General features: G+C 43.7%; 1 protein-coding gene across 1 annotated transcript in view; it reads right to left on the reverse strand.

Moving 5' to 3' along the window:
* The window catches only part of NCKAP5L (NCK associated protein 5 like), a 57741-nt gene extending 32379 nt beyond the window's left edge, over positions 1–25362 (reverse strand). Inside the window, exons 1-4 of the mRNA XM_072654639.1 lie at positions 25240–25362; positions 11679–11754; positions 5580–5702; positions 4200–4268 (exon numbers count right to left, since the gene is read on the reverse strand). Coding sequence (XP_072510740.1) covers positions 4200–4268; positions 5580–5696 — 186 coding nt within the window. The 5' untranslated portion in view covers positions 5697–5702; positions 11679–11754; positions 25240–25362. The remainder of the gene's footprint in view (positions 1–4199; positions 4269–5579; positions 5703–11678; positions 11755–25239) is intronic.
* Positions 25363–27785: the final 2423 nt, after the last annotated feature.

The raw sequence follows: 27785 nt of genomic DNA on the forward strand, positions 1-27785 counted from the left end.
GTACTCAGTATTCTCTTCCAGTCCAATATGAAGTTTCATTCTGATTCAGTCTATGCCCTTATTTTCTTCTTCTCTCATTTCCCTGTCTTACTCAGGGTTAAAATTTTTGAAGTATTGGGTTTGATCTACCTCGCCTAACCAATTTCTATGTTACTGCCTTTGTAGATTTTTCCCTACTGTTCTTTTTTCCTATTGTGCCTCACTATTAGAAGTATTAATTCGCAAAGGAAACAATGTTGACTATTTTCAATATAAGACTGTCATTTGATAGAATTTATCCTGAACCCCAAATCATGCAGTCCACTTCTACCCTCTGCCTTCCTTCCAACTGGCTGGGAACTCTTCTCATGTGCTCTTTATAACCACACCTCCCACCCCATCCCATCCCATCCCCTACCCTCTCTCTGAGTTCCAGATGTCCCCAGGAGCTCACATGTCCTTTCTCCTAGGTCAAGATGTTGTACATGGAAGTATAATACTATTAGAGAAAGTATTCTCCCAATGTACTAACTCTTCTCCCAGATTAAACCCCATTATGAGGTACCTCACATCCACTGAAGGAACATGCCTTTTCCCCATGAGTATTCTCCAATGAGATACCCCCTACTCCTGCCTTCATTTCCTTCAGATTCAATCCCTCTTTACTGCTCTTTCATTTTCCTGTAGCACCTGTCGAGAGACTTAATCATCCCTTCACTGTTCATTCACCTGTGGACTTAAGGCTACACCAACCATTTCCTTCTATCTTCCTTCTCCACTATCTCCTCTCTCCCTTGTACCCCTCCTATTCTGCAGTTTTCTCCCTCAAAATACATTGATTTAGGTGTGCAGCATTCCATCTGTAGTGCTTTAGTTTTGCTCCTTCACTTTTTCCTCTATTTCAGTCATTTTGTGTTCCAAAGCTTCAAGTTCCAAAGTTCCTTCTTCCTCATCCTCTTCTTAATCATCTCTTTCTTTCACTCTTTTCTTGGTGGTGATGGTGGTGGGGAATGGGTCTCCCTATCTTGCCTAGGCTGGAAATAGTGGCCACTGATAGGTGCAAGTTCACCCCACCACACAGAAGCTAAGACCTACCACAGTCAGCCCCTTCTTAGGCAGTCTAGGTGCCACACTGCCTGCCTGGGCTCACAATAGTGACTATGTTAATATGGAGACACATTTGGTTTTAGTCCTACTGCAATTCATAACTCTTAAAACTCAAGTAATCCACCTGTCCCAACATCCCTTGGAGGAGGGACTATAGGCATGCACTACCATATGCCTGGCCCTCTTCAACCTTCTTAGAGAAACTCTACCCAGGACTCAATTTTTCCTAATCTGCTAATCAGTATTTTTTAAAATTTCTGCTTTGAGAGCTCTATTCTGACTTACAGTTATTCCTAATTTCTTTTTAATGCATTGCATTTCTCTTGAACCATTCTGGAATCTCTTGTTATTTTATGCTTTCTTGAGAGTCTACAACATTCTCTAGATTATCGGGTACTGGCTTTTTTGAGGGAAGAAGGGTAATATTTGCTAGGAAAGCTTGTTGGTTGCTTTGATGATTTAGTATGTTTTCTTCCTTCTAATTTCAAGATCCTGTCTGTTGATTTATCTGTTTGTGCTCTGGGTTTTTAGTTTTCTTCATCTTGAAATCTCTGGTGTTTTAGCCTTTTTTCCCTTATATTTCCCAATCCCTCTTTTCCAAACTCCTTTGCTGGTGTGTGTGTATCTCCCAACCTGGGCTGCACAGTGCTTTAGACTACACCTGCACTGGTGGATTTAGGCTTCATTGGCCTGGGTCCTTACCCTGAGTAATCTCTGAAGGGCACAAGACTGTTCCTCAATAGGTTTCAGTCTCCTTTCCTTTAGGTCCAGCGCAGTCACACATCCTGGGCCCCTAGTTCCTCTCTTGTCTCTCCACCACTCTTCCTTCTTTGTGAGGCAAAATTAGCATCTGCTGCTTTTGGCAGGGTAAAGGGACAGTATTGTGGGCAGAGTCTGTATCCTCATAGACTATCTGTGGGGCACTGCTAGGAAGAAGGTTCCCCACCCTTCTCCTTCCCACCTGAGTGTGCAGAGAAAGCTGTTGAAGGTGGAGGGGGTAGGAGAGGAAGAATGCAGGAGTAGGTCAGTAATCTCTGTGGTGGGAGATCCAAACATGTGGGCCTTGGACACAAGGCCATAGTTCAGTGTAGGTGTCCGTGCTAGGAGTGTAGAGATTAATAGGTGCTAAGTGAACATTTTAGGGATGAAAGTTTCCCAGTGTTATTTCAGAAGATTTTTACCTTGTGCCAAGATTCTTTTTTTATGTACTTTAGATTCAGTTGTACTTGTTCTCTATCAAGTACATAATTACTCTTCTAGGTTGTTTTTTTTTTTTCAGAGCATTAACCGGTTCTGGAGAAAGTATTTCTTTTGGTCTGTTTCTTCTACACATGATTAATATGGAAATACGTTTTACATGATTGCACATATATAACTTACATCAAACTGCTTACTGTCTTAGGGATGGGGGAGGTGAGAAAGAAAATTTTGAACTCACAATGTTAAAAAAGAATGCTATAAAAACTATCTTCACATATAATTGCAAAAAATATTTTAAAAAGGAAGAAAGTATCTAATCTACTATCCTAGGACCTAAAAGTTCCTTAATCTTGTTTCTTTTTTGATTTTATTAAATTTTCATTTTTTTTAAAGTTTACCTTCTTTTTCCTATCTTGTCCTACCCTTTTCCCCACCAACTGAAAAAGAAAAAAAAAACACAATGCCTGTTACAAAAACATACAGTCAAACAAAATAAATTCTACCGTAAGCCATGTCCAAAACAAAGTCTCAGCCCTCATTCTAAATCTGTCATTTCTCTATTAGGTTAGTAGCCTGTTTCATCAAGAGTCCTTTAGAATCATGGTTAGTCACTGTGTTGATCAGAATTTTAAAGTCTTTCAAAGTTGTTGTTATATAAACTATTCTCCTGGCTCTGTTCACTTTACTCTCCATCAGTTCATACAAGTCTTCCTTGATTTCTCTGAAACTGTTCCACCTTCATCATTTTTATATCATAAGAGTATTCCATTATATTCATATTGTTCAGTCATTCCCCAATTCGTAGGTACCCCCATCTTAACATTGGTACTACTGGGTTGGAGGGTATGAACAATTTAATAACTTTTTGTGTATAGTTACAAATTGCTTTCTGGAATAGAAACTAATAGTGAATTAATGTACCATTTTTCTGGCATCTGTCATTTTCTTTTCTTGTCAACTTTACCAGTCTGATAGGTGTAAGGCAAAAAAGTTGTTTTAATTTGCATCCAGTTAGTAGAGCACTTTTTTCATATACCTACTTTAATGACAGCTTAGATTTTTTATTGTGAAAAGTTTCCATTCATATCCTTCAACTATTTAACAACTGGGGAGTAGATCTTATTCCTAATTTAAATCAGTTCCCTTTATAGCTTAGAAATTAGACCTTTGCCAGAGATAAATTTGCTACAAAGATTTTTTCCTCATATTCTTGCTTTTCTTCTAATTTTAACTCCATTAGTTTTATTTGTGCAAAAAAAGTCATAATTTTATATAATCAAAATTATGCATTTTGTTTCCTATTATCCTTTCTATCTCTCATTTGGTCAAGAACTCTTCCCATCCACAGACGTAACAGGCAATTTCTTACTTGCTCCTCTAATTTGCTTCCCATTATGTATATATCATGTACCCATTTTGAGCTTAGTTTGGTATATGGTATGAGTTGCTGGTCTACGCCAGTTTCCACCAGACTACTTTACAATTTTCCCAATAGTTTTTGCTGAACAGCAAGTTCTTGCCCCAATAGCTGGGATGATTGAGTTCATCAAACATTAGGTTATTGTGCTTATTCGATTCTAGATCTTCTGTTCCTCCAGATAAATTTTATTTTTTCTAGTTTTATAAAGTAGCCCTTTGATTGGCACTGAATATGTAAATTAATTTAAGCTGTGTTGTCTTTTTTATTATATTGGTTCAGACTATGCATGAACAATTAATATTTCTCCAATTATTTAGACCTGTATTAGTATAAAGGATGTTTTGTAATTGTATTCATATAGTTCCTTTATCTTCGTAAACAGTTCCCTTAACCCCGTTTCAAAGTTGAGATTCAGATGCCAGAACTGACTCTTTAAAACCTGCTCCCTGATTTTCCCACCCACCCAGCGGACCAGAATCCTCCTGCCACTGACCTCATCCAGGCAGCGCTCATAGGTTTCTCGCTGGTTCTCATTGGCCTGGGCCAGTGCTGAATTCTCTGCCTAAACAGAAGAAAAGAAAGGACAACAAATTTATGGTTTTACCTAGTCCTCTAACCTATTCCTACATTTTACAGGAAACCACTAAGCTATAGGGGGTCAAGGGGTGGGATTTTAGGGCAAGAGGCTCTTTTCATATAATGATCTTACATTGCATGGGGACAGGAACTGTGTCTTATTCCAAACTCTAGCTCTCCAGTGTCAAGCATAGGTCTCTGAGCCAAGTAGGTGACTTTAGGAAAGTTTGTTTGCTATAACAGAACCCTGTCTCTGACCCCAGGAAAAGTCCATTTTTCTCTAAACTCTAAGCTTCAGCTTAGTGATGGAGGAGTGGGGTGTTCAAGACTTTAGGCTGGAAGGTGGGATATGCAGAAAAAGAAAAAAATTACTCCCTTAAGGAGTCCTTAGAGGGGAGAGAATGTAAGACAGGAAGGAGCTTCCGCAGAGAGAGGGATAGTTAGGGTACAGTGAGACACTCGGCTTAGTTCTGGCTTTGGATGATGGGAGAAAAAGAGCAGAGAGAGAGAGAAAGGAGTGACTCATCCCAGATACTCCTTATTCCAACCATGCAGGCCATGGAATAAAGTAAAAGAAAGGACAGTACTAAAATGGCTTCTCTGAGGCAATATCACTAGGAGTGAGAGTGAGTAGAGGAATCGAGGGGAGAGATCCACTCTTCAGACCCAAGGCGCTAAAACAGAGCGTTAAAGAAGATCACAGATTTAAAGATAAAAGGGTCCTTAGAGTCCATCTAGTCCAACCCCCTCATTTACAGATGAGTAAACTGAGGCAGAGCGGTATACATACAGATATAGTTATTAAGTGGCAGAGTTGGGATTCAAACTCAGGTCCTCCAATTCCAAACCTAGTACCAGTTAGTTCTTTCTCCCGAGAAATATAAAGCCTGGACATTCTGCTTTATCTGGGGGTGTGGGTGGATGTGGAGGTGTGTGCGTGTGTGACTTAGCATTTACATAGCACCTACTGTATGCCGGACACTGAGTTAAGTGCTTTTTACAAATATTATTTAATCTTCATGACAGCCTTGCAAGGTAGGTGCTATTATTATTCACATTTTACAGTTGAGGAAGACTGCCCAAGTCACACAGTTAGCATCTGAGGCTGGATTTGAACTCAGGTTGTCTTCCTGATTCCAGGCCTAGCACTATACTCACTGACTCATGTAGCATGGTGCACCTACACCCAATCCTAGGGATTAAGTTATAGGAAAAACACCAAAGTTCTCCTGCCCTACCCACTGCCAGCTGCCCAAATCTGTGGAGCAGCAAATCTCCCCCACCCTGATTATCTTACCTCCAGTTCCCGAAGTCGATGCAAAAGCTCTTGGCAAGTCCCTAGCTCCATGTTACTGCTGCCTCCTGGCTTTGGGACTCCAGGGTCCCCAGCCGGTTCCTCTACTGCATGAGACATCAAGCTCTGGGAACAATAAAAAACCAGAAGAACCTGAACAGGAATTATGGAAGAGATTACGGCTCTCTATATTACTTTTCTCATATATTCTATATATTACTTATTCTCATGGTTCATATTAACTTAGTCTTATCATCATTTATCAAGTCCTATAAACCAAGTATACAGTAAGAGAGTGGCAGAATGGAATAGATGGAAGGATCACAGATCTGTGGTCAGAAAATTGGGTTCTAATCTAGGCTCGGCCACCAGTTCAGTTCTTAGAGTCTCAAGTTTCTTCATCTGTAAAATGAAGGAGTTTGCAGTTGAGGGGTCAGAATACTATTTCCATGGGCTAAATGAGCTAAGAATGGTTTATATCTGTGAAAATAAAGTTTTATTATATTTAAAAATGCAAAAGCCATTATTAGCTTGTAGGCCTCAGGTTGTAGTTTGCTGACCCCTGGCACAGACACATGGTCTCCAAACTTTTTTTGATTATAACCTTTAGGAGAAAAAATTTTTTGAGCATGCCCCCCTAATTTGTGTATTATTTATTTGTAAATTATATAGTTCTACTATAATGTGCATTAAAAACTTACACAAAAATAGAAATTTAAAGATGAAATAGTATTTGATTCTAGAAGGGAACTATTAGAGTTTAATGAGAAGAGTGACATGGTCAGACCCATGACTTACAAAAACAATTTCTGTAGCTGTGTGAAAGGCAGACTGGGAAGGGAGAGACGACGCAGAGGTCAGAGAGGAAGGAGGCTACAGCAATAATTCAAGTGAGAGGGGAGGAGGGCCTGAAAAAGGGGAGTTAGTATAATTAGAATGAAGATATCATGGAGGTAGAAATCACAAAATTTTGAGACTGTATAGGATGTCAAAGGTGACATAAAAGCTGTGAACCTCATGGCTGGAAGAATGACAGTGCCCTGTACAGAAGCAGTTCTCTAACTCTGGCCTCATGACCTCACTGCTATAGGGCAGTCATATCTGACTCTACGTGACCCCATGGACTTTGTGCAAGGGGTTTTCTTAGCAAAGACACTGAAGTGATTTGCCATTTCCTTTTCCACCATGTCCCCAGACAAGAAATTGAAATAAATAGTGGTTAAGTGACTTGCCCAGGGTCACACAGCTACTAAGTGTCTGAGACCACATTTGAACTCAGATCTTCCTGACCATAGGCCTGGTGCTCAATCTACTGTACCATCTACATGCCCCAAGACCTCTTTATACTCTTAAAAATTAATCAGGACCCCAAAGAGCTCTTTTATGTCAATTATATGTATTTATATTTGCCATATTAGAAATTAAAACATCTTACTATTATTACAAAAAGTTTTAACCTAGTAGACCACCTGAAGGGATGAGAGGGACCTTCAGGGGTCCCTGGACCATACATTATAGTAATGGAGAAGTTCATTAGAGGGGTGACTTTTTGGGGAAAGGCAATGTAATGCATCTGCTATGCAGATCAAAACCTATCTATGACTATCCTGCACAACAATCTCTGTCCCATCCTAAATAGAAAGAGAGAAGATGAAGTTTTTACTCACCAGTCACTGCCTCAGAATACAGTGGACAACCTCTGAGAGATGCTGACAACAGGCACAAGGAGATCTTGGGGTACATATGCTAGGAGGCCTGGGGATGGAACCTGCACAGCTGCTGGGCATGTAGGTAATGTTTGGTTATAGCTGCCCTTACAGGCAAATGCCCAGCTCAAGTGTGGAGGCAAGTGTGGGGGAGTAATGAGGGATGAAGATAGTACTGGAAGCATTCTCACAAACTGGTTATTGCTTAGAGTATGTGACCTATCTTTCCATTCTCCAATTGACTGATCATCCCTTGAGGTGAGGCCAAAGCCTCTACATTAGAGATCATCTAGACTAGGGGTCGGCAAACTCTTGCCTGTGTATGTGAGCTAAGAATGGTTTTCACATCGTAAAATAAAGTTTTACTATATCAGTTCACGGGGAGCTGGCAGATTTGGTCCTCAGGTGTAGTTTGCCCTCCCCCAGATCTAGACCAGTAGTATCTCTCCAATGTCTTTTCCAACCCTAAATTCAATGCACTTATGAACTCACTGATGAGACAGGGTTAGGGTTATGTGTCAGGGAAAGAGCAGTCCCCACCTTGGGAACTGATACCAACATCTAAATGAATCCCCATTTCTTTAAATTTTCCAACTGTAGGTTAAATCTTCCTACAAAACCAGGCCAACAGTCAGAAGAGCTGGACTCTTGTCTTGACAGTACTACTAACTTGTGCAAAGACTCTGGTTCTTGACCTGTTAAATTCAAGTAATGATGCTTTTCCACAGGTCTCATACATACCAATAATAAGCGTTCTATAACATGATAAAAAAAATTTTTTTGCTTTAAAAAGTATTTTATTTTTCCCCAAAATCAGGTGGAGAGTCAGGAAATTGAGTTCTAAGTCAATACAGCTTGTGCTGGGGTCTTTCACATGCAGACTGAGGTGTCTCCAAATAACCTAATACCCCAATTCCTCAATCTATTGGTTTCCCACAATCTTTTCCTCCACTGTACCTCACTTTCACAGAGATGATATCCTTGATCTTGTCCTTGCCCACAAGTGTTCTATTTCATGTTTATGAGCTTGGAAATTCCGTTATCTGATCATAATCTTTCAACTTTTTAGCTTTCCCTATGCTTTACAACCCCTAATCCTGTTTTTCATCCTTATTGTAACCACTAATCCCTCAACCCTTCAGCTGCTTTCCAGGCTTTCAACCCTGCAATGGCTACACTGCCCTCCCTTCCCTATCTCAACATCTGGTGAACAATTCAGCTCTACACTCCCATAAATCTTTTGGCCCCTTGTTCTCTCACCAATCATACACTGCCAAACTTCCACCATCTACCTCATTTGCACCTATGCAAATGAAAGGAGCCTGAGGATGACATGAAACCATGCTGACCGGTCTACTACAAATGTATGTTATGTAATCTTAAATGGGTCCTTCCCTCAGCAAGGAAATCCTCTCACATCTCCCTCATCACTTATTCCACTAACCACAGCGATTGTTCTAAACTTGCTCATTTCTTCCCAAGCTCCCCAAAACCTCCCCTCCCCTACTCTTTCAGCTAAGGACTTTCCTCCTACTTCACCTCCCTCTTCATCTCATATCTCTCAAGATATCATCCCCCCACCATCTCCTCCTTCATCCATCTCCAAGAAGTACCCTTTCCAAAGCAAACTTCTCAATATCTACCTCTCCAATAATTTTCAGCAAATTGCTCCCTCTTTCATCCTCATTTTTCTCTAACATTTAACTTCTCCCTAATTACTTGCTCTTTCCCTGTTGCCTATAAACCTGTCTGTGTCTCCCCATACTAAACAACAAAACAAAAAAACCCTCACATGAGCCCATGCTAGCTCTGTTGTTATTATTATTCATGTACTCTCAATTCCACGAAAAAGCCTGGGTGCCTCCACCTCTTTCTTCTCTCTCTATCTAACACTGCTTTCTCCAATGTTACCAGTAATCTCTTAAATGCTAAATCTAACAGCCTTTTCTCAACCCTTCTTGACCTGTCTGCAGCATTTGACATTACTGATCACCATCTTTTCTCTTAACTCTGTTCTCTTCTGATTCTCCTACTTCAGTCTCCTTCACTGCATCATCATCCATTTAATCACTAACCATGGGTACCCACCTCCCCAGGGTCTGTCCTGAACCTTCTTCTTTTCTCCCTCCATATTATCTCAATTGGCAATCTCATCATTGGCAATCTTATGATGACTGCCAATAGTTTGATGATCATTTCTGTGCAGATGACATCCAGACCTTTATACAGCCTTAGTCTCTCCCTTGGTTCCAGTACCATATCACCATTTGCCTCTTGGACATCTCAAACTGGATATCCATAGGCATCTCAAACTCAAGACATCCAAAACTTAAACACGACATATTCCAAACTCCCCAAATCCTTCCGTCTTTCCAACTTCCTTGTAACTGTCAAGGTCACTACCATGCTCCTAGGCACCCAGGCTCACAACCTTGTTGTCATTTTTGATGCCTTACCTGAAATCACCCCCATATCCAACCTTCATGACATACCTATCCCTTTTTCTCCACTCCTGTAGCCACCATCTTGGTGCAGGTTTTATCACTTCAGGCCTATGTTACTGCAATAGCTTTCTGACTGCTTTTCCTGCCTCAAGTTTCTCCCTATTCTAATCCATCCAATAAGCTGCCAAAGTGATTTTCCTAAAATGCAGATCTGTCCATGTTACTCCCTACTCAAACTCCAGCAGCTCCCCATTACCTTCAGGATCACATATAAAATTCCATTTGATATTTAAAGCTCTTCACAACCTGGTCCCTTCATATATGCTATGATCCAGTAACATTGGTCTGCTTCATGTTCTTCAAACATGACATTCAATCTCTGACTTCATGCCTTTTCACTGGTTATCCCCCATGCCTGGAAAACTCTTCCTCCTTACTTCTGTCTTCCTTTTAAGACTCAGCTCAAATTTGGAATTATGGCCAAAGGGCTATAAAGTTGTGCATATCCTTTGATCCAATATACCATCACTAGGTCTATATCCCAAATAGATCACCAAAGTGGGAAAAGGACCCACATGTACAAAAATATTTAGAGCAGCTTTTTTTGTGGTAGCCAAGATTGGAAATTGAGGGGATGCTCATCAGTTGGGGAATGACTGAACAAGTTATAGTATATGAATGCAATGGAATACTATTGCGCATAAGAAATGATGGGTAGGCAGACTTCAAAAAAACCTGGAAAGACTTATACGAACTGATGCAGAGTAAAATGAGCAGAACCAGGAGAACACTGTACATAGTAACAGCCATACAGTTCAATGACTGACCTTGACAGACTTAACCCATCAGTAATCTAAGATAACTCCAAAAGACTCATGATGGGAAATGCCATCCACATCCAGAGAAAGAACTCTGGAAAGAATGCAGATGGAAGCAGACTATTTGCTCTCCTTTTCTTTTGTTGTTTCATTTCTTCTTTCTCATGGTTCCTCCCATTAGTTCTAACTCTTCTATATAATATTCTATTCTAATATGAAAATGTGTTTAATATGAATGTCTATGTAGAGCCTGTATCAGACTGCAAGCCATCTTGGGGAGGGGGGAGAAAATTCAAAACTCAAAATCTTATGGAAGTGAATGCTAAAAACTAAAAATAAATCAATTATTTTTTAAAAAAAGACTCAGCTCAAATCCCATCTTCAGTAAGAGGACTTTCCCAGTTCCCTCCACTGTTAGCACCTTCCTTCTGAAATTATCTTCCTTTTACATTGTATATATCTTGTATTACATGGCTGCTTGCATGATGAGCTCCTTGAGGACAGGGACCTTGTTTTATTGTTTCTTTGAATCTCCAGTGGTTACGGCATTACATGACACATCAATGCTTCTTGATTGACTTGGATTTCACTTGGCAATGTCACTAAGTGTATGATTTCTGGGTCTTAGTTCCTTTATTTGTTCAATGAGGAAGATAAAGATGATCTCCTGGGTCCCTTCCAGTTCTGACATTCTACGAATTCATGGTCCTGGGTTATGGAAGTGCTTCCTCCTTTTTACCTGAATTATGAACCTGAACTCCACTCCCAATTGTGGAGAGGACAACTGGCTTTATTTTACTATTCTTTCATCTCTATATCTACATCAGATTCTCTGCAACAGTCAGTTATAGCTTCTCTATAGCAGTTCTGGAGAGAATTTTTCCTACTAAGTGGAAACATCCACTTACTCCATGATGAGTAGAAAAAAGACTGGGTATAAGGACAGGAGCTCTGGAAGTATAAAGATTATGCATTACCTTCCCATTATTATACCGCATTAGACATTAAAGACTTCATCTTCACTATACTACCTTCCCTTTCCATATTTTTAATTCTTCAGGACAACTTCCCCCACCAATCAACATTCCAAACCTAGTCCCAACCCCCATACACATGGGAGACTGAAGCCCTTACCTCTCTCTCAGCTCAGCAATTTGGAGATATCACAGCTACAACAGCTACAATGGTCACCTTGTGTCAGTCACCAGGCCTGGAATGGGAAAGCACAGAGTCATGGAGACAGAGATATAAAATCAACTTCTCTGGGGCAAACCAATCAAAACATTGGAAAAATGTGAAAATATATGCAATGTACCACCCTATATACCTCATCTCTCTGCAAAGGCATGGGAGAGGAAGATTCTTCGTAACTGTGCGACATTCATTTTTGATTACTTTGTGGCTGTTCTTTCCAATTCTGATTCCAATTCTTATACCCCCATCTACTTTCTTTGGACTTCAGTTAATCTGAAGTGGAGGGTGTTGGGGTGGGGTGGAGGTGATTAACTAGTGCTTTCACCCAGGAGTTTCCACTTCATCAGTTAAGAAAGGTCAGCCATACAGTCAGTGCATCGCAGGAGCCAACTCTCCAACAGAGCCTCCAAAATTCCCTAAAGCAAGATGCTTGCTTTTACCTCATTTTCCTGCCAAGATCCTTACTTTACCTTCATTCTTTTCAACTAACCTCTCAACCTCAACACTACTAATAACCCAGCCCAGCCAGCATGCTACAGGCCAGACTGTTGGCCAGAGTTATGTCCTGACTCACCCATCCCCAGCTTATCTCTGGGGTCTTCATGGCTTCCCTTTCCCCTACAGAAATACAGTATTTAAAAAAAAAAACAACTTTCTGAAGTCACGGAGCAGAGGAATGTTTTATTACACAATCTCAGAGTAGTAAGGAACCTTAAAGGTCATCTAATCTGACTTATATCTGAGCAGTTATTTAAAAAAATAAAAATAGGATTGCAGTAAAAAAAAAAAAGTGAACCCTGCTAACACGACCATATTGTTTGAAAACAAAGGAATCTACTTCAAAGGCAACTTTGCCATTTACTATTTATGTGACTTTAGGCAAGTCAGTTAACCTCTCTGGGCCAATTTCTTAATTTGTAAGATAAGGGAATTGGACTAAATGACCTCTAAGGTCCCCTATGACATCTCCTCCCAAGTGATCATTTGTGGGGAGCAAAATGGAAATTTCAGGTAAAAGGGGAGCACACAATTTAAAAACACCCTTTAGAAAGTCAGTTTGTTATTTTAGAGACAAAAAAAGTGTTACATATTACTTGGTTTGTTTATAAAATCATCAAATTATGTATTTAGAAATGTAAAGGCCCTCAAAATAGAACCTTTGAAAATTTTAGGAAGATGAGGGGATTTGTTTCTTCTGATTTGGTTGGGGGGAAAAAACCAACCAATAGAATCTGGGTTTTCTTCTCAGATTTTTTCCATCTCCTTTCTCTATCCTACTAAGTCTTCATATTTACAAGAAGGCAAAAAGGTGAACAACTGGATTTGGAGTCACAAAGAGTGGGCTTAAAGCCTTTTTCATTCACTCACCCAACAAATATTAATAAAAGCTCACTATTTAACAACTTTCCTTTTAAGTTCTGCAAGACATATGAAGATGTGTAAGACACAAACAAGCCCTGCTCTCCAAAAGGCACAGAAATAAGCACACTAAAATGGAGGTAGGTGTCCTTGGGGAGGGATGAGACCTGTCTCAACTGACTCCAAGTAACTGTTGCTATATAGCCAACTTCATTCAGATCTCTGACCCTGAGAAAGGATGATGGTGGGCAAGGATCCTACAGGAACCAATGTGACTACACAGCTCCTGGTGTAGAAAGAGGGAGCAGGACCAGCACCTCTTCGAGTAATACCTCCCAACTTCCTTTAAAACAACTTGAGGACCAGGACATTTACATCTTTGTACTAGTGCCTAACACGTCATTGATATGAATGGATGCACCTCTCTTTTAGAAGAAAACATTTTCCCTCTGGACAATCAGGGGATGTCCTCTTTCCTGGCATGTGGACCCCACTAGTCCTAGCCCAAGGGTGTGGAACCTGTGGCCCTCTAGGTCCTCAAGTGCAGCCCTTTAATCAAATTTAAATTTCACAGAACGAATCCTTTTTTAAGGAAGTTGGGAGTCAGTCAGAGGACCTAGAGGGACAAATGTGGCCTCGAGGCCACAGGGTCCCCACCACTGTTAGCCTAGCAGACCCACAGATCTGGTGGCAAAGCTGGGGAAATAAGTGACAGCTGACATTTCTATAGCACCTTAAGGTCTGCAAAGTGCTTTATATAAACTGTCACTTGATCCTCACAACAATCCTGCACAGGGCCATATAGCTAGTCAGTCTCTCAGATGTGATTGGAACCCAGTTCCTCCTGAGTCCACTCTCCATTATGTCATGCTGCAACAACTCCAAAAAGGGAAGCAGATGGGAGTTCTGTCTCTCAGACTCTAGCACCCAACCTCCAGTGATCTGGAACCAGTCTCCCCTTCCCTCACCACTCAAGATTCCTAGGTAGATAACTCTCATTCCAAAAATCTCCCTCCAGGGTGATTGAGTTTCTTTAAAACTATCCACATAATGGAGTAGAAATGGGTGCCTATTTTTCTCTACCTCTCAAATGTCCCTCATTCTCCCCTTGTCCAGCTGGTCTTTCAGACTAAGGCTATAAATGGACATTGCCTTTCCTCCTTCCCCTTTTTCTCCTTCCCTCACCCCCCGCTCATAACAGCTGGTATCCAACACTTGGGAGTATATATACAGGGGATGCTCCAGTATGGGAAAGGGGAAAGGACTGTGACTAGTTCCAGACATTAACCAAGGTCTTGATCAATGAGAAGGCGCCTCCTGGGACTTCATGCTATTTCTCTCAGAGCCTCTGGGGGATCAAGGCTAGGGACCAGGAGACATGTGGGAGGAAGTGGCAGTAGTAGTGGAGGTATAAAGCTAGGATCTCTGCAGTCAGGAGAGGGTAAAAAGTTTTAGATAAGAGCAAAGTGATCCCTCTGATAAGAGAAATATCTCTTAACCAAACTGCAAAAACAGCTGCTTTTCTCACTCTCCTTGCCCCACCCCAGTGTATGGAACCTGTAAACATGGCTTGGGAAGTCACACTGAGCTCCTCCACTTTCCTTTCCCAGCTCATAAGGAGCTTGAGGATTCTACAGACTAAAGGTAATACTAAGGCCTCATTCCTGAAGGTGTATCCTGAGTCTAGAGCCACATACCTTGGGAATTTCACCTTAAATTCAAACCCTGGAGAAGGGAGGAGGGATCCAGACAATTTAGTTCCCCCTCCCCCTTCCTGACAACTGGTACCACCAGACACAATAGCTCTTTTCTCCTGACTCTGAGAAGACACATCTGCTCTGGAGGGCTGGAGGACTGGCTACACTCCCCTCTGAATCTCCTTTCCACATGCTTGTGCACATGCGCACACACATCCCACCCTCCCTGGGAACTTGCAGAGTTTGTACACTGGTGATCTTGCCTAGATCTCTGAGGTGGATCCAGTGTACACAGACAGTAAAGGGAGGGTACTTTTCCCACAGCTCCACTAGATGTATGCTTCCCTGAGGCTCCAGGATATCAGATAAATACCTCCTTCCCCCAAACATACAGGGTTCCCCAGCTTTAGCACAACCTAAGCAACAAAAATAGCAGCTGCAGTGGGGGAGGGAATGGAACACCAACACAATGGGTTTATTTATAGGGTCACACGCTAGGGGTTCTGCAGACTCGGCCCCATCCCTGTAAGTCCAGGGCTCTTGCCACCTTTTATCCAGACTTCAGGGGGTGAGCTAACGGGAAGAATGGGCCAGGCCTTTCACGCTGTGGCCTGCACAGGTCATGCTCACTCTGCTCTTATATCGGTCCTCGCTCTACGGAATGCCATCTTTCACCTCTGCATTTCTCTATCCAGCTTCAAGGTTCTCCTCCTCCAACAAGTCCTCCTTGACTACCCTAACCCAGAGGGATCTCTCTGCTCTTTGTGCTCCTATTGCACTGATAAGATAATTGTTTCATGATGGGTGGGTGGGGTTAGTTTTGATTCCTCCCCAGAGGTCTGGAACAATATTTTTTTGTACATTCCACCACAGTGCCCAAAGTAGGGGTACATAGTAGGTCCTCTGTAAACACAGGCTAATAGGGAACTCAGTATGTTCACTTCTACCGTCCAGTTTCATCTTAAGGGCTGGAAGCCTCTCTCAATTTCACCTGGAGAAAAGATTGGGAGGTAAGAATTGGGAAGAAGGGGTAAAAATATAAAATAGGCTTGGATGAACAGAGGGTTAACATCTGTCTCTTAAAGGTCCTGCCAGTGAGGATGAAGAGGCCAGAAGTCCTACTACTAAAGCTCTCTTCTCCCCAACTTTACCAGTTCTAATGTTCAAACTGATCAGGGTGAAGGGGGGTGAAGACGTCATATCCCACTGTGTTTTTCCAGACTTGTCCCTGACACTGGCTATGGCCTTGAGGAGATTTTCAACAGCTGCAGGATTTAGTGTTCTCCTCTCACAAAGGCAGCTAATCCAACTTTACCTAGAAATGCTCTCCCCTCCCTGACGCGTTAAAGTTCCAAATCCACCAATCTTCCTGTCCTGAGCCCCTTCCTTTGTCCTATCCCCATGCTACCCCCAACCCCAAAAGAACAGGGAAGTCAACACCTTTTGGACCTTCTGGGCATAAGTCAAGATTCACTACAGATCCTTTAGGAACAGAGTCTGCATATAAGACAGTGGTAGATCTGACAGCAGATTGACCCCTAACTGCACTAAGATGCAGGAGAGAAAAATGCTACAGGTTACCAAGTTGCATCTGAAGGACCAAGAAAAACAGAGCAAAAAAAAGGAAAGCAGCTTCTCTCTATCAACATCAGGCATGTGACATAGTCAGTCTGGGACTCACAACAGGCAGGTACCGTGCTACCTACTTGCCTGACTCCCATACATCTCCCAAGCTTCCATAAATTCAGAGCTCCAAGGTGACCCATGGATGCCAAGGGAACAAAGGAACAGGCTCTGGCACGCAGGGCATCCATCTGTGCCTGAGCAGCTCCAACCCTGACCTAGCTGACTCCTCAGAGACCAGCTGGCAGGGTGTGGTATGGAACAGAATGCTGAGGATCTGCCCATGTGGTCCACTTTGCCCAAAAGAGGAAGGAGAGAAAGGGAAGGGTACAAGAAGAGCCATGGTACTCCTTCAGGCTCAGCTCTGCTCACCAGCCAGGATCTAGGATCCTTAAATCCTTATTCTGGATCAAGTATGTAACCCTAGGCAATACCTTAACCTCTCTGGGGTCATAGTTCCCCCATCAGGCCATGGTGAAGATGAATGAGGTCATGTCTGGATTGAAACAATAACTGCAGCAAAGTAGCAGGATATAAGATAAACCCACACAAATCATCAGCCTTTCTGCATATTACCAACAAAACCCAGCAGGAGGAGTCTGAAAAATTCCACTCAAAATAGAATACAGAATTATATATAGGGAATTTATAAAATAGTTAGGAATCCACCTACCAAGGTACACATGGGAATTATATGGATACAACTACAGAACTCTATGAAATAGAAACCTAAATAATTGGAGAAGTCTTAATTGTCCATGGTTGGGCCATGCTGATATAATAAAAAGTATAATACTTCCTAAATTAACTTGCTTTTTTTAATGCTAAAACAAACAAACTACTTTATAGAACTAGGAAAAAATAACAAAATTTATTTGGGGGAAAATCTCAAAGGAAATAATGGGAAAAAGTAAAAGGAAGGCATTCTGGCTGTATCAGATCTCAAATCATACTACAAAGCAGTAATCATGAAAACTACTTGGTACTTGGTCAAAAAACCGAAAAGGTATCAGCTGAACAGATAAGGCATATAAGATTCAAAAGCAAGTAACACATAAAGTAAAGAATTTGATAAATTCAGAGACTCCCAACTACTAGACTCACTCACTATTCAACAAAAACTACTGGGAAAACTAGAAAGCACTTTGGTATAAATTAGGTTTAGACCAGATCATTCAATACTTAATAATTAATTCAGAAGAATCAGAAAGATCTGAGTTCCAATCCAGCCTCAGACACTTCCTAGGCATGTGATCTTGGGCTTAACCTTTGATTGCCTGAATTCATTGCCAAAGGATATGGCAAACTACATCAGTATCTTTGCCAAGAAAACCCCATGGATAGTATGGTCTATGAAGAGTCAAACATGACTGAATGACTGAACAACAACAAAATTCACTGGAAGGTCAAATACTGAAGTTGAAGCTTGAAATACTTTGGCCACAGAACGAGAAGATGGGACTCACTGGAAACGACCTGGATGTTTAGAAAGACTGAAGGCAAAAGGAAAAGGGTACAGCAGAGGATGAGCTGGATAGATGGGTCATGGAAACAACAAACATGAACTAAGACTCTGAGAGATGGTGGAAGACAGAGAGGCCTGGTGTACTATGGTCCATGGGGTCGCAAAGAGCTGGACATGACTGAACTGAATAACAACAAATACCTCATACCATTTGCCAAGATAAGCTCCAAGTAGACATGACTTAAGATATAAAATGTCACAACACAAAAAGAGTAGGAGCAAGGAAGGAAACATCTTTTGCAGCCCTGAACAGAGGAATTAATGACCAAGCATGAAGAGAAGACCACGTAACATAAGTAGACAATTTTGATTGTGTTTCATGAAAACTGAAAAGTGATACACAAAATCAATGCGAGTAAGATGAGAAGAGACCATAATCTGGGAAGGTTCTGCAGTTCCAACAAAGGCAGGACTCCGGAATTAGAATCACTTCACTGGGAAGTATTTGGGGTTGAAGAATAGGTTGGCAGTCTGTTCAAATGGTCCGGGGTCTTAGAGACAGCATGGTATAGCAGAGAGAGAACTGCAGTCTGGAAGCCCTGGGGCTTCCTATTTAAATCCTACCTCAGACACTCATTAGCTGCATGGCCCTGATCAAGTCCAAGGCTCAAAGATTTAGAATCTCAGAGACCATCAAGTCTCAGTTGGTTCAGTAACCCCCTCGTTTTACAGGTGAGAAAACTGAAGTTCAGAGAGCACAAGTGATCTGCCCAATCATACATCCAGGAAGTGGGTGAGGTGGGATCTGAACCTAGGTCTTCCTGACTCCAAGTCTAGCATTGTTTATTATGCCACATTACACATCACCTTTCTCGAAGAGGTTCCTCATTAGTAAAACAAGAAGGATAATAACACCAATCTCACTGGACTGTTCTCAGGACTTCGCAAACCTTAAGGTACATAAATGCTAGCTATTAGGGGATGGGTCCTCTCTTCTCCATGCCCCTTCCCCACTTGTCCCACAACCTTCCCAAGAAAATGACAAAAAACAGAAGAGTAAGGGTCAGCAAAGCCAAGCCTTCTTATTACCTCTCATTCTGGGGACAGGAAGTGAGGTGCCCTCTACAAAGGAAACGAAGGACAGCTCTAGTTCACAATGGAAGCACAAATTCAGGCTTTGGGAAATAGAGTAGGGGCCAGGGTGGTGTGTCGTCTGGCAGAGAGGGTCTTCTTTTTTGCAAATATTAAGCTCCCCAGTTATTAGCAGTCAGAATAAGGGGCCCAGAAGACACCCTGAGATTGAATGGGGGAAGAAGCTACCTCTGCCCAAATATAGACATTAGCTCCCACATCCTTCAAGCAATGTCAACAAGGGGTTTAGTGCGGTATTACACACCTGGGGCCCAGGCAGCGCCATGGGGTAATAGTGCTTATGGCCTCCCAAGACTTGTTTCAGTGCAGTATTACATTCCAAGGTTAAGGGAAAAGTGGGGATGTATCCTAAACCACCTGAAGGGCTTGGGAGCTCTATTCTTAAGGTCACTCATTGGAGCATACCTCTTTGAGTTTCTCTTTCCCCATCATCTAGGGCCCAGTTTTTGGTCCTTGGCACACACACCACTCCCAAAGCCAAGAAGCACTTGTAGAATCCTTCCATCAAGTGACAGAGGCTTCCAAAGATAATTGTGTCCTTTTAAGTTTTCCCTTCTATACAACCTTGGACTTTCAAACTAGTTCAGGGATACTGAACCAATCCTGTATGTTCTCCCAGGAAAGAAGGGCCTAAGGCCAGTCCAAATCTACTAGAATTTCTGTAGATGAAAACAGCCACCCCTACATCCTCAGGTGAACCCAGCCCAGTTTAGATGTCTGAGGGAGGTGGCTGGGCAAGAGGTCCATGGCTGGCTTGCACTGATTCTCCTATTCCATGTGAGCAGTATGTGGTTCAATAGCTGAGTTACAGGCACTTAAAGGGGAATATGAGCAGCTGTTGACCATGAGATCCCAGCAGGGAGAAGTAGTAGAAGATATGAGGGTGAGTCAGCCCAGTAGAGGTTAAAGCATTTCCTTCCCTTCGAACTGGAGATGACCCTCTCTGTTGGGAGGGGACAGGTTATCCTATACAGAGGGAGAAGGATGAGATTTATCTTTAGAGGGCTAGGCTAACCAATAATCCGTTTAAGAAATGGTCAAGACAACTTCTGTCTCTGAGTTGGGTACCTCGCCCATGGGAAAAGATTCTGAAATAGAAGTAGAAGGCTGGAAAAATGGCAATAGAGGCTGAAAATGGTATTGTGTAGACTAGGGAGTGGAGGTGGGGAAAATAGTTGGAAGAGCACTGGCTCCAAGAGGTGCCCGGGGCTATTGCAGTCAGGTCCGGAGGGTGTCTCAACAGATCCCCATACCAAAGGGCCAATTATATCCCCCACATCAAGCCCAGCCTAGAGCTATGGTGAATCAGGCCCTGGGAACCTCCACCACTAAGTAACTCCAGAGCCACACCCTAAGAGTTGGAGGGGGCACCCCACCTAATCCCGAAAAGTCCTATTGTACTTTTTCCCATTCCCCACCACCTGCTTCTAGAATCCAGAATGTGAGCCATTTAACAATTCTAGATTGGGCATCAAGGAGTAGGGGAACTGTGAGAGAAGTTGGAATGACAGGCAGAACTGTGAGAAATAAAGAGCCGCTGGTTAAACACCTAATGAGCAGGGCTAGTAACAACCCAACAAGATTTTTTTTTTTTAAATGTGTGCGTCTGTGGGGGGGAATATGAATTCAGGTCTGGTATGGCTTTTTTCACTGTTGCTGCAGCATGGTTTTTCAGAAATTGTAATAACATCAATGATAATTCCCCTTAATAACAACTTGGTCTTCACAGATCCTTTCATCTATACAACTCCCAGGGATGGGCAAATGGTAATTAGTGGATGCAGTTACACCCTGATGATGGCATGCTATTAACTCACTGGTACATGCAGGGAAACTGAGGCACAAAGAAAAGATCATCTTCCTTTACTGAACTCAGGACCCCCAAAATGTCTTTTGAATCTCACATCACTTGGGGACTGAAGGCAGAATGATCAAATTGTCCTGCAAGTCTCAGGCAAATATTAGGTGTAAGGGAAGGGATGTGGGGGGGGGGGGGGGGTGTCCTTCCAGAGACATCAAGCACAAGGTTGGAAGTCAGAGGTGGCGTGCTAGCTAAATAAAGGAAGCACAAACCAGCATCCTATCTCATTCACTTTTGAGGATGGCAGCTAGTAGGTTCTTTTTCCTGCCCTGGCTAAGGAGCCAGGGTTATATAAAATGGTAAAATGAGGGTCTGACTTCTGGGTACCCCCTCAAAACTCATGCAATCTTGTCTTTTGATCAGCTTAGCCACTGGACAGTAAAATCCCTGAAATAACTCAGGAAGCACTCTATCAATGCCAACTACCATGTACCAATTCATTCAAGCCTGCTACTGCCCTGCTGCCAATTCCAGACGTGTCAGGATAGGGAGAAAAAAATGAATGCACCAAAGAACAGAAGTTTCTTGGTGTCTCTCCTCCTTCTCTTTACCATGGTGGACAAGGGAAGCATAAGGGCAATCCAATTCAGTCCCACAGATAGAAAAGAGTAGACAAAGACAATGTACTGGGAGACTAGAAATGATGGGAACAAGAAAATGAAAAGGGTTGGAGATAACCTGCAAAGGTCAGCTTTCACCAGTTCTCTAAGAAAAGACTTGGATTCAAGATTCCCCCGTCTTAAGGCTTCCAAGTGCTTTTTCTAGACATATCACAGATCTGACTAGAGGCTCCAGAACAAAGTCCTTCCTCATTCTCAGAGTACACTAACTGTATAGAGAGCCCAGCACCACCTTTCAGAAACCCGAGACCCAAGATCACCGGCTATGTAATGTCCTCTCTCCCAATTCCATCTCCTACAGTTAGCTGAACCCACTCATGAGAACTAATCAGTGTGGTACAGTGGAAAAAACACTGGGCTGGGAACTGGGAAATCCAGGGCCAGCACTGGGTCAACTACTAACCAGTTATGTGATCTTAGGCCATAGCACGTAATAGTAAAAATACACATTCATATGCTATTTTAAGATTCACAAAGCCCCTTCTGCTTTGTGAGGTAAGTAGTGGTTATTCATATTCCCATTTTACAGATGAACAAACTGAGGCCTGATAAGGCCCAGCATCATGATGGTCTAGGAAGGAACTGGGATGTGACTTCTTTCTACTACGCCCAGATGCTTCTCTGGGACTCAGTTTCCTCATTTGTGACATGGAGGGGACTAATTTTTGAGGTCTCCTCCAGTTTTTACATTCCATGATTCTGTTATTTTGCATTCAGAGGTATGGGTTCTTTGAATAAATTTGCAAGTCACCGTTTCAAAACCAATCCTAAATATCAAAGAAATCTAATCCAATCAATTCATCTTGGTGGTGGGAAGGTAAACTGCTGTAGAAGAGGACACTCCGAAATACTGGGCAGTTGGGATCAACAGGACTACCACAGGGATATCAGGTGGCCTTCCTTTAAAATAAAGATTCCTGACATTTTTTTTGTATCATAGACCCCTTTGGCAATCTGGTTGACCCCTATGAGTCATTCCCTCAGAATAATGTTTTTAAATGTGTAAAGCAAAAAAAAAAAATGTGTAGGACTACAAAGGAGACCAATTACATGGAACTAAAGATGTAATTTTTTTTCCAATCAAGTTCCTGGATCCACTAAAATCTATTCATAGACCCCTTGGGAAGGGGAGGAGGATGTATGAAGACTCCAGGTTAACATCCCCTGGTTTAGAGGATCATTTCATGCCTCTCCCATCTCTCAGGCAGGGTCACCCCTAACCTTATGCTGAAACTGGACCTACCCTGGAAAAGTGGCTGTTACTGTCTAACCTTTAGTGGATAATTCAACTTTGGGGAGAGGATGTATGTCAATGGGAATGCTTTCTGACAAGGTGCTTTTATTTTGGGAGGTGACACAATCCATACAGAAGCTCAGGATAGCCATCAAGATATTTTCCTTCATATCCACCATCAACACTTCCTACTAGAAGTTTAACCCCAGTGGGCAAATGTGCTGAAACTCAAGATTTCCACCATGTCAAGTAAAGTGGGCAGAGAGAAAGTGACAATACACACAAACACTGACATTTCCTAGTACTTCCAACCTGAATTCTTCCCTCCAATGTTCCCTGTAGCATCTGGGAAACCAAGGATAAAAAGAAATAAAAGGGACAGAGGGGCCTCTAGCTCCAAGGCAGAACATGTTCCAACCTGGAGAGCCAGACTCCAGGAAAAGCCCTGCACCTAGAGGGTGGGGGGGAAAGGTGGGGGGAGTTCAGGAGCAATGAGGTAGGGGCTGCTTCATCCTGCTGCCAGAATGGTAAGGCAAGCCAGGTAGGAAGAGGGGAAGCTGGGGGGAAGGATTAGGGAGGGAGGGGAAAAAACTTCTGCCAGAGGTCCTGAGTGTAGGGCAGCACAGCCCTTCCTCCACCTTACCCTCTCCCTGTGAGGGAATGGATGAGCTTTCTCCCTGGCCCAGATCCTACAACAAGTCCAAACAGCTGAGCTACAAACTGTCTCCTGGGAATCTGCTTGCCTCACTGCCCTCCTCCTCCCTCCTTAACCCCCACTCAAAGGACCAACTCAAATATTACAAGAGCCAAGGTACCTCAGCAGGGGCCATACTTCTGCAAGCTTTACCAGTCCTGTTGCAAAAGAATAATGCAAAGGTATCAGCCATCACCTCATCTTTGACCTCCCCTCTCTAATTTCTGAGCCTAAAACTCTGCTGTTTAAAACCAAGCCACATAAGTAAATTTAGACATCCAAACCAAGCTACTGGCTGAAGTCCGCCGATGCCTCTCAAGTCTCAGTCACAGGTTTCCTTCCTTTCCATACTGCCACCAGCTTTATCCCACTACACTCTGAGACTGCTACCTTTCAGGGACAGTAACTTTATTCCCTTGAAGTCCAGTTGCTTTTCCTGGTCCTCTCTCTCTGCTACCTTTTGTGTGTAGAGTAGATAGGGATGCTTAAAGGACCAAGGTCACCTCACCCTTGGACCATCTGTTTTGAAGACAAGGCCCAGCTGCAGAGGAACATCTGCTGGGGTAAGGACATGTGTAGTTCCTCTGGGTCTGGAAACCCATGGGCTCAGGGTGATGAGTCTAATCAGAGGCAAATTTTTTCACTTCCCTCCTTGACAGATATCTCAAAGCACTAGGGGTATCTCCAATTGGCTGCCACAGCATGAGCACGGGAGGGACTGCAGCATAGGCTGTGGGACCTAGTTAATTTTCCTCAAGGTTACAGATTATAGAAAGATCATCCCCATTTCCATTCTTCAAATCAGAAGGTTTTTGAGGTGTCTTGTTTGGAGAGAATGGGAGAAGAGAGATTGTCATATAAGGTCTCCCTCTAAAACCCATTAACCTCAACTCCCAGTCTCGATCTTGAGGGGCAGAAATGTCTTAAGTTAGCCCCTGGAGAACACTCATTCAGCTTATCCTTGGATGGAACCCAGGACCGTGGGGGCAGGTAGAGAGGGTCTAGGGAAGGGGGTCAGCGAGGGTTTCAGGGTGTGACCCAGGGAAGGGGTCAGCGAGGGTCTCAGGGTGTGACCCAGGGAGGGGTCAACGAGGGTCTCAGGGTGTGACCCAGGGAAGGGGACAGCAGGGATCTCGGAGAAGGAAGGGAGGGTTGGACCTTGGAACTTAAAGGAAGGGGCCGGAGGGTCGTCCCGAGCGCCGCACTCCGAGTAGGGTGGGGGCAGTGGCGGGCACTGTCGCATTCCCCGCATTCTTCTGGCACTGAGGCCAAGAGCCCGGGCCCACTTCGGTGAAGGGGCTGCCTAGGCCCCACTTCCTGCGCAGCCCACCCCCATTCAGCCTTTCCTCATCCTCCATCCTCCCCTCACTCCACCCCACCCGCAGGGGATTCTGAGCACTGGGAGGGTTCTGGTCCCTCACCGAGGGGATGGAGATGGGGTGGGGGGCAGGACCCCACGCCTGCAATGCTGGGGGAGGGGGAGCTGGGCGAGCTGGACAAGGTCAGAGACTCTGGAGCTGGGAGGGGGCCGGCCCCGGAACACCCCTCTGCCCCTCCAGTTTTCCTTCCGGGGACACGGAGCGTGCGCGGAGATGGCGGGGGGGGGGGGGGGCGCCAAATGGACCGAGCCGCGGGCGGGAGGGCCCCCAGGGAGGAAGAAGGCTGGGGTGGGGTGGGGTGGGGTGGGGATGGGGGGGTCGGGGCGGAAGGCCGGGCTGCCACGAAAGCGTTAACCTTCCTGGGCCAGGACTCCCGCCCGCCTTCCCCAGCAACATCTGTGCGCAGTCGAGACTCACCGAGGACTCTGGCCGGGGCCGGGCCGGGCCGGATCCACTGGGTCCATGGCGGCTGCGGCTGCGGCTGCGGCAGCGGCCCGGGAACGGGGGGCGGAGGAAGGCAGGGCTCGGGCCGCCGCCTGATGTCAGGGCTTTAAAGGGGCCCTCTGGCCCCGCCCCCTCCCCTCTAGGCCCCGCCCCCATCCTCCAGCACAGCCAATCCGCGTCCCCCTGGGACTCGGGCCCCGCCCCTCGCCTCTGCCAGATGTTCCCGGCCGGAGTTCTGCTCTCCCCCCAACCCCCACCCCCTAGTCGCGCGAGCCGCTTCCGCCCAGTCACCGAGACACTGCCCGCTATCCCAACCGGCCTGATCCACCTTCTCTGTGCCGGGCTCGGGGGCCCTGGGCAGGGCGGCGGGTGGGGCTGGGGGCGCCTCCAAACCGAGGCTGGGCTCGTGGGGACGGATGTGCACATCTGTGTGCACACCTGCGTGCACGTGTCTTTGTCAAGTGTTTGTACCTGCAGCATGACTCGGTGCGAACATGGGCGTGATGTAGACGCCGGGAGGAGAGCGCCTCCTGGGCCCGGACGCCTCCCGCGCTCCCTGCTGGAGCTCCTCGCTCCGATTTGGTGTTCTTCGGAACCCCGCAAATACCAGGCAGCCTGTGCGTGTGCTAAGAACGGTGAGGGAAATGATGGGAGATGCTGGTCCGGGAAGCATGTTCAGAGTCTCACTCCCCTGCCAAGATCTGAACGTATTTATTTTTTGTTATTCTGCGCTCGGAAGATAATTACAAACATTCTCATGTACGTGTAAAAAAAGGATTTTATATGAGACGTAGACCAAGGAGACAGGAAGTGGACTAAATGATTCTGAAACTGCTTCTGGCCTAACGTTATTATTGTCTCCACTCCCCTCCACGGGATGTTAATTTTTTTGTATTTCTAAAGTTAAAATAACAACAAACACTTCCACGTACTAAGAATAGAAAAGAGGATTTCTATCATGTCTTAACTTTATGATGTGGTGACCGTGACCCCATTTGGGGCTCCCTTGACCAAGGTACTGACGTCGTTTGCCATTTCCTTCTCTAGCTCATTTTACATAAAAGGAGACTGAGGAAAATAGGGTTAAATGACTTTCCTGAGGGTCACTTAGCTAGTAAGTGTCTAAGGCCTGTTTTGTACTTAGGTCTTCTTAACTCCAGGCCCAACTCCATCCATCAGTCACCTATCCCTCCCCTCCAAAAAAGGTTCCTTGATTCTTTTTTTTTTTTTGGTGGTAGGGGAGTTGGGGAGGAGAGAAGGAGCTACTGACAGTGATTCCAAAAAAAGAAAGGAGGGAAATAAAAAAGAATGAAGGAAACATTTTTTTAATTTAAATTCAACAGTTACAAAGCTGTCCTACTTGTCCATTTTCCCTCTGAACTTTGTTCTCTCTGTCTCTCTGTGTATATACATATATATATATATACTGACTGCTGACTAGGCCACAGGGGCGAGGGTACTGAGTCACCCTATTTTCTGTAACCAGGCATGAAGTTCTGACCAGTTTTAGTCCTATGGAGTATGACTGAAAGGGGCTGAAGTTTCCTGTTTTCTCTCTTTAGCTCACTAAAACTCCTGCCCCAATGCAATAGGGGTGATTCTATTTATATCTATGGCTCACATCTAAGTTTTGCCAAAATCAGGGAATAAGGGGATGCCCAGAATTGGATAGGTAATTTATTCCTACATATTCAAGAATTGCTAAACATGAATGAATTAAACAGGATTCAGTAACTTAGTTCTGCCCGTTGTTATTTAGGTGGCACAGTCAGAGAACATTGGCTTAGAGTTGGGAAAATCTGAGTTGAAATTCGGCCTCTAACACTAACTGTGTGACTTTGGACAAGTCCGATCCTCATTTGCAAAATGAGGAAAAGTAAATGGCAAACCAAAACAAACTGTTACCAATCTGTTGCAATTTACAAGACTGCTAATTAGGAATTTTACATTTCACCTTGTACTGCATTGTCTTTTAAATCCCTTCTGGGACATGTCTGCTGATAAATGGCCAGGCCTGAGCCAATCCCCTTGCTAATGTTCATCATTTCTGAAGAACAAACAAACAAACCAAAAACTGCCCTTGCCAACAAGTCAGTTTCATTCAAACTCACAAGAGGAGGGTAGGTACAATCCTGGTCACATTCATCTTTAGAACTGTATTCAAACACCCACTTAGAGCCTCTGAAGCAAACATTAATATAATAAAGACAGTCATGGCCTCAGATAAAAACTCATCTATTTCATTTAATACTCCATGTAGAAATAGCTTTTTCTTCTTATATATTTGAGTAAATTCCCAAAGTCTTGGATACCAGACTTTTATCAGATAAATTTTCTGCAAAGATTTTTTTCCCCAGCTAAACTTCCCACCCAATTTAAACTGCATTGATTTAGTTTGTGCAGGCTTTTCAATTCCATACAATCACAATTGTCCATTTAATCCTGTGATCTTTTCTATCTCCTCTTTGGTCAAGAACTGGTCCTCTATCCATAATTGTGAAAGGTATCTCCTTTCCTGC

The sequence above is a fragment of the Notamacropus eugenii genome, chromosome 3 (assembly GCF_028372415.1).
Source record: "Notamacropus eugenii isolate mMacEug1 chromosome 3, mMacEug1.pri_v2, whole genome shotgun sequence".
NCBI lineage: Eukaryota > Metazoa > Chordata > Mammalia > Diprotodontia > Macropodidae > Notamacropus > Notamacropus eugenii.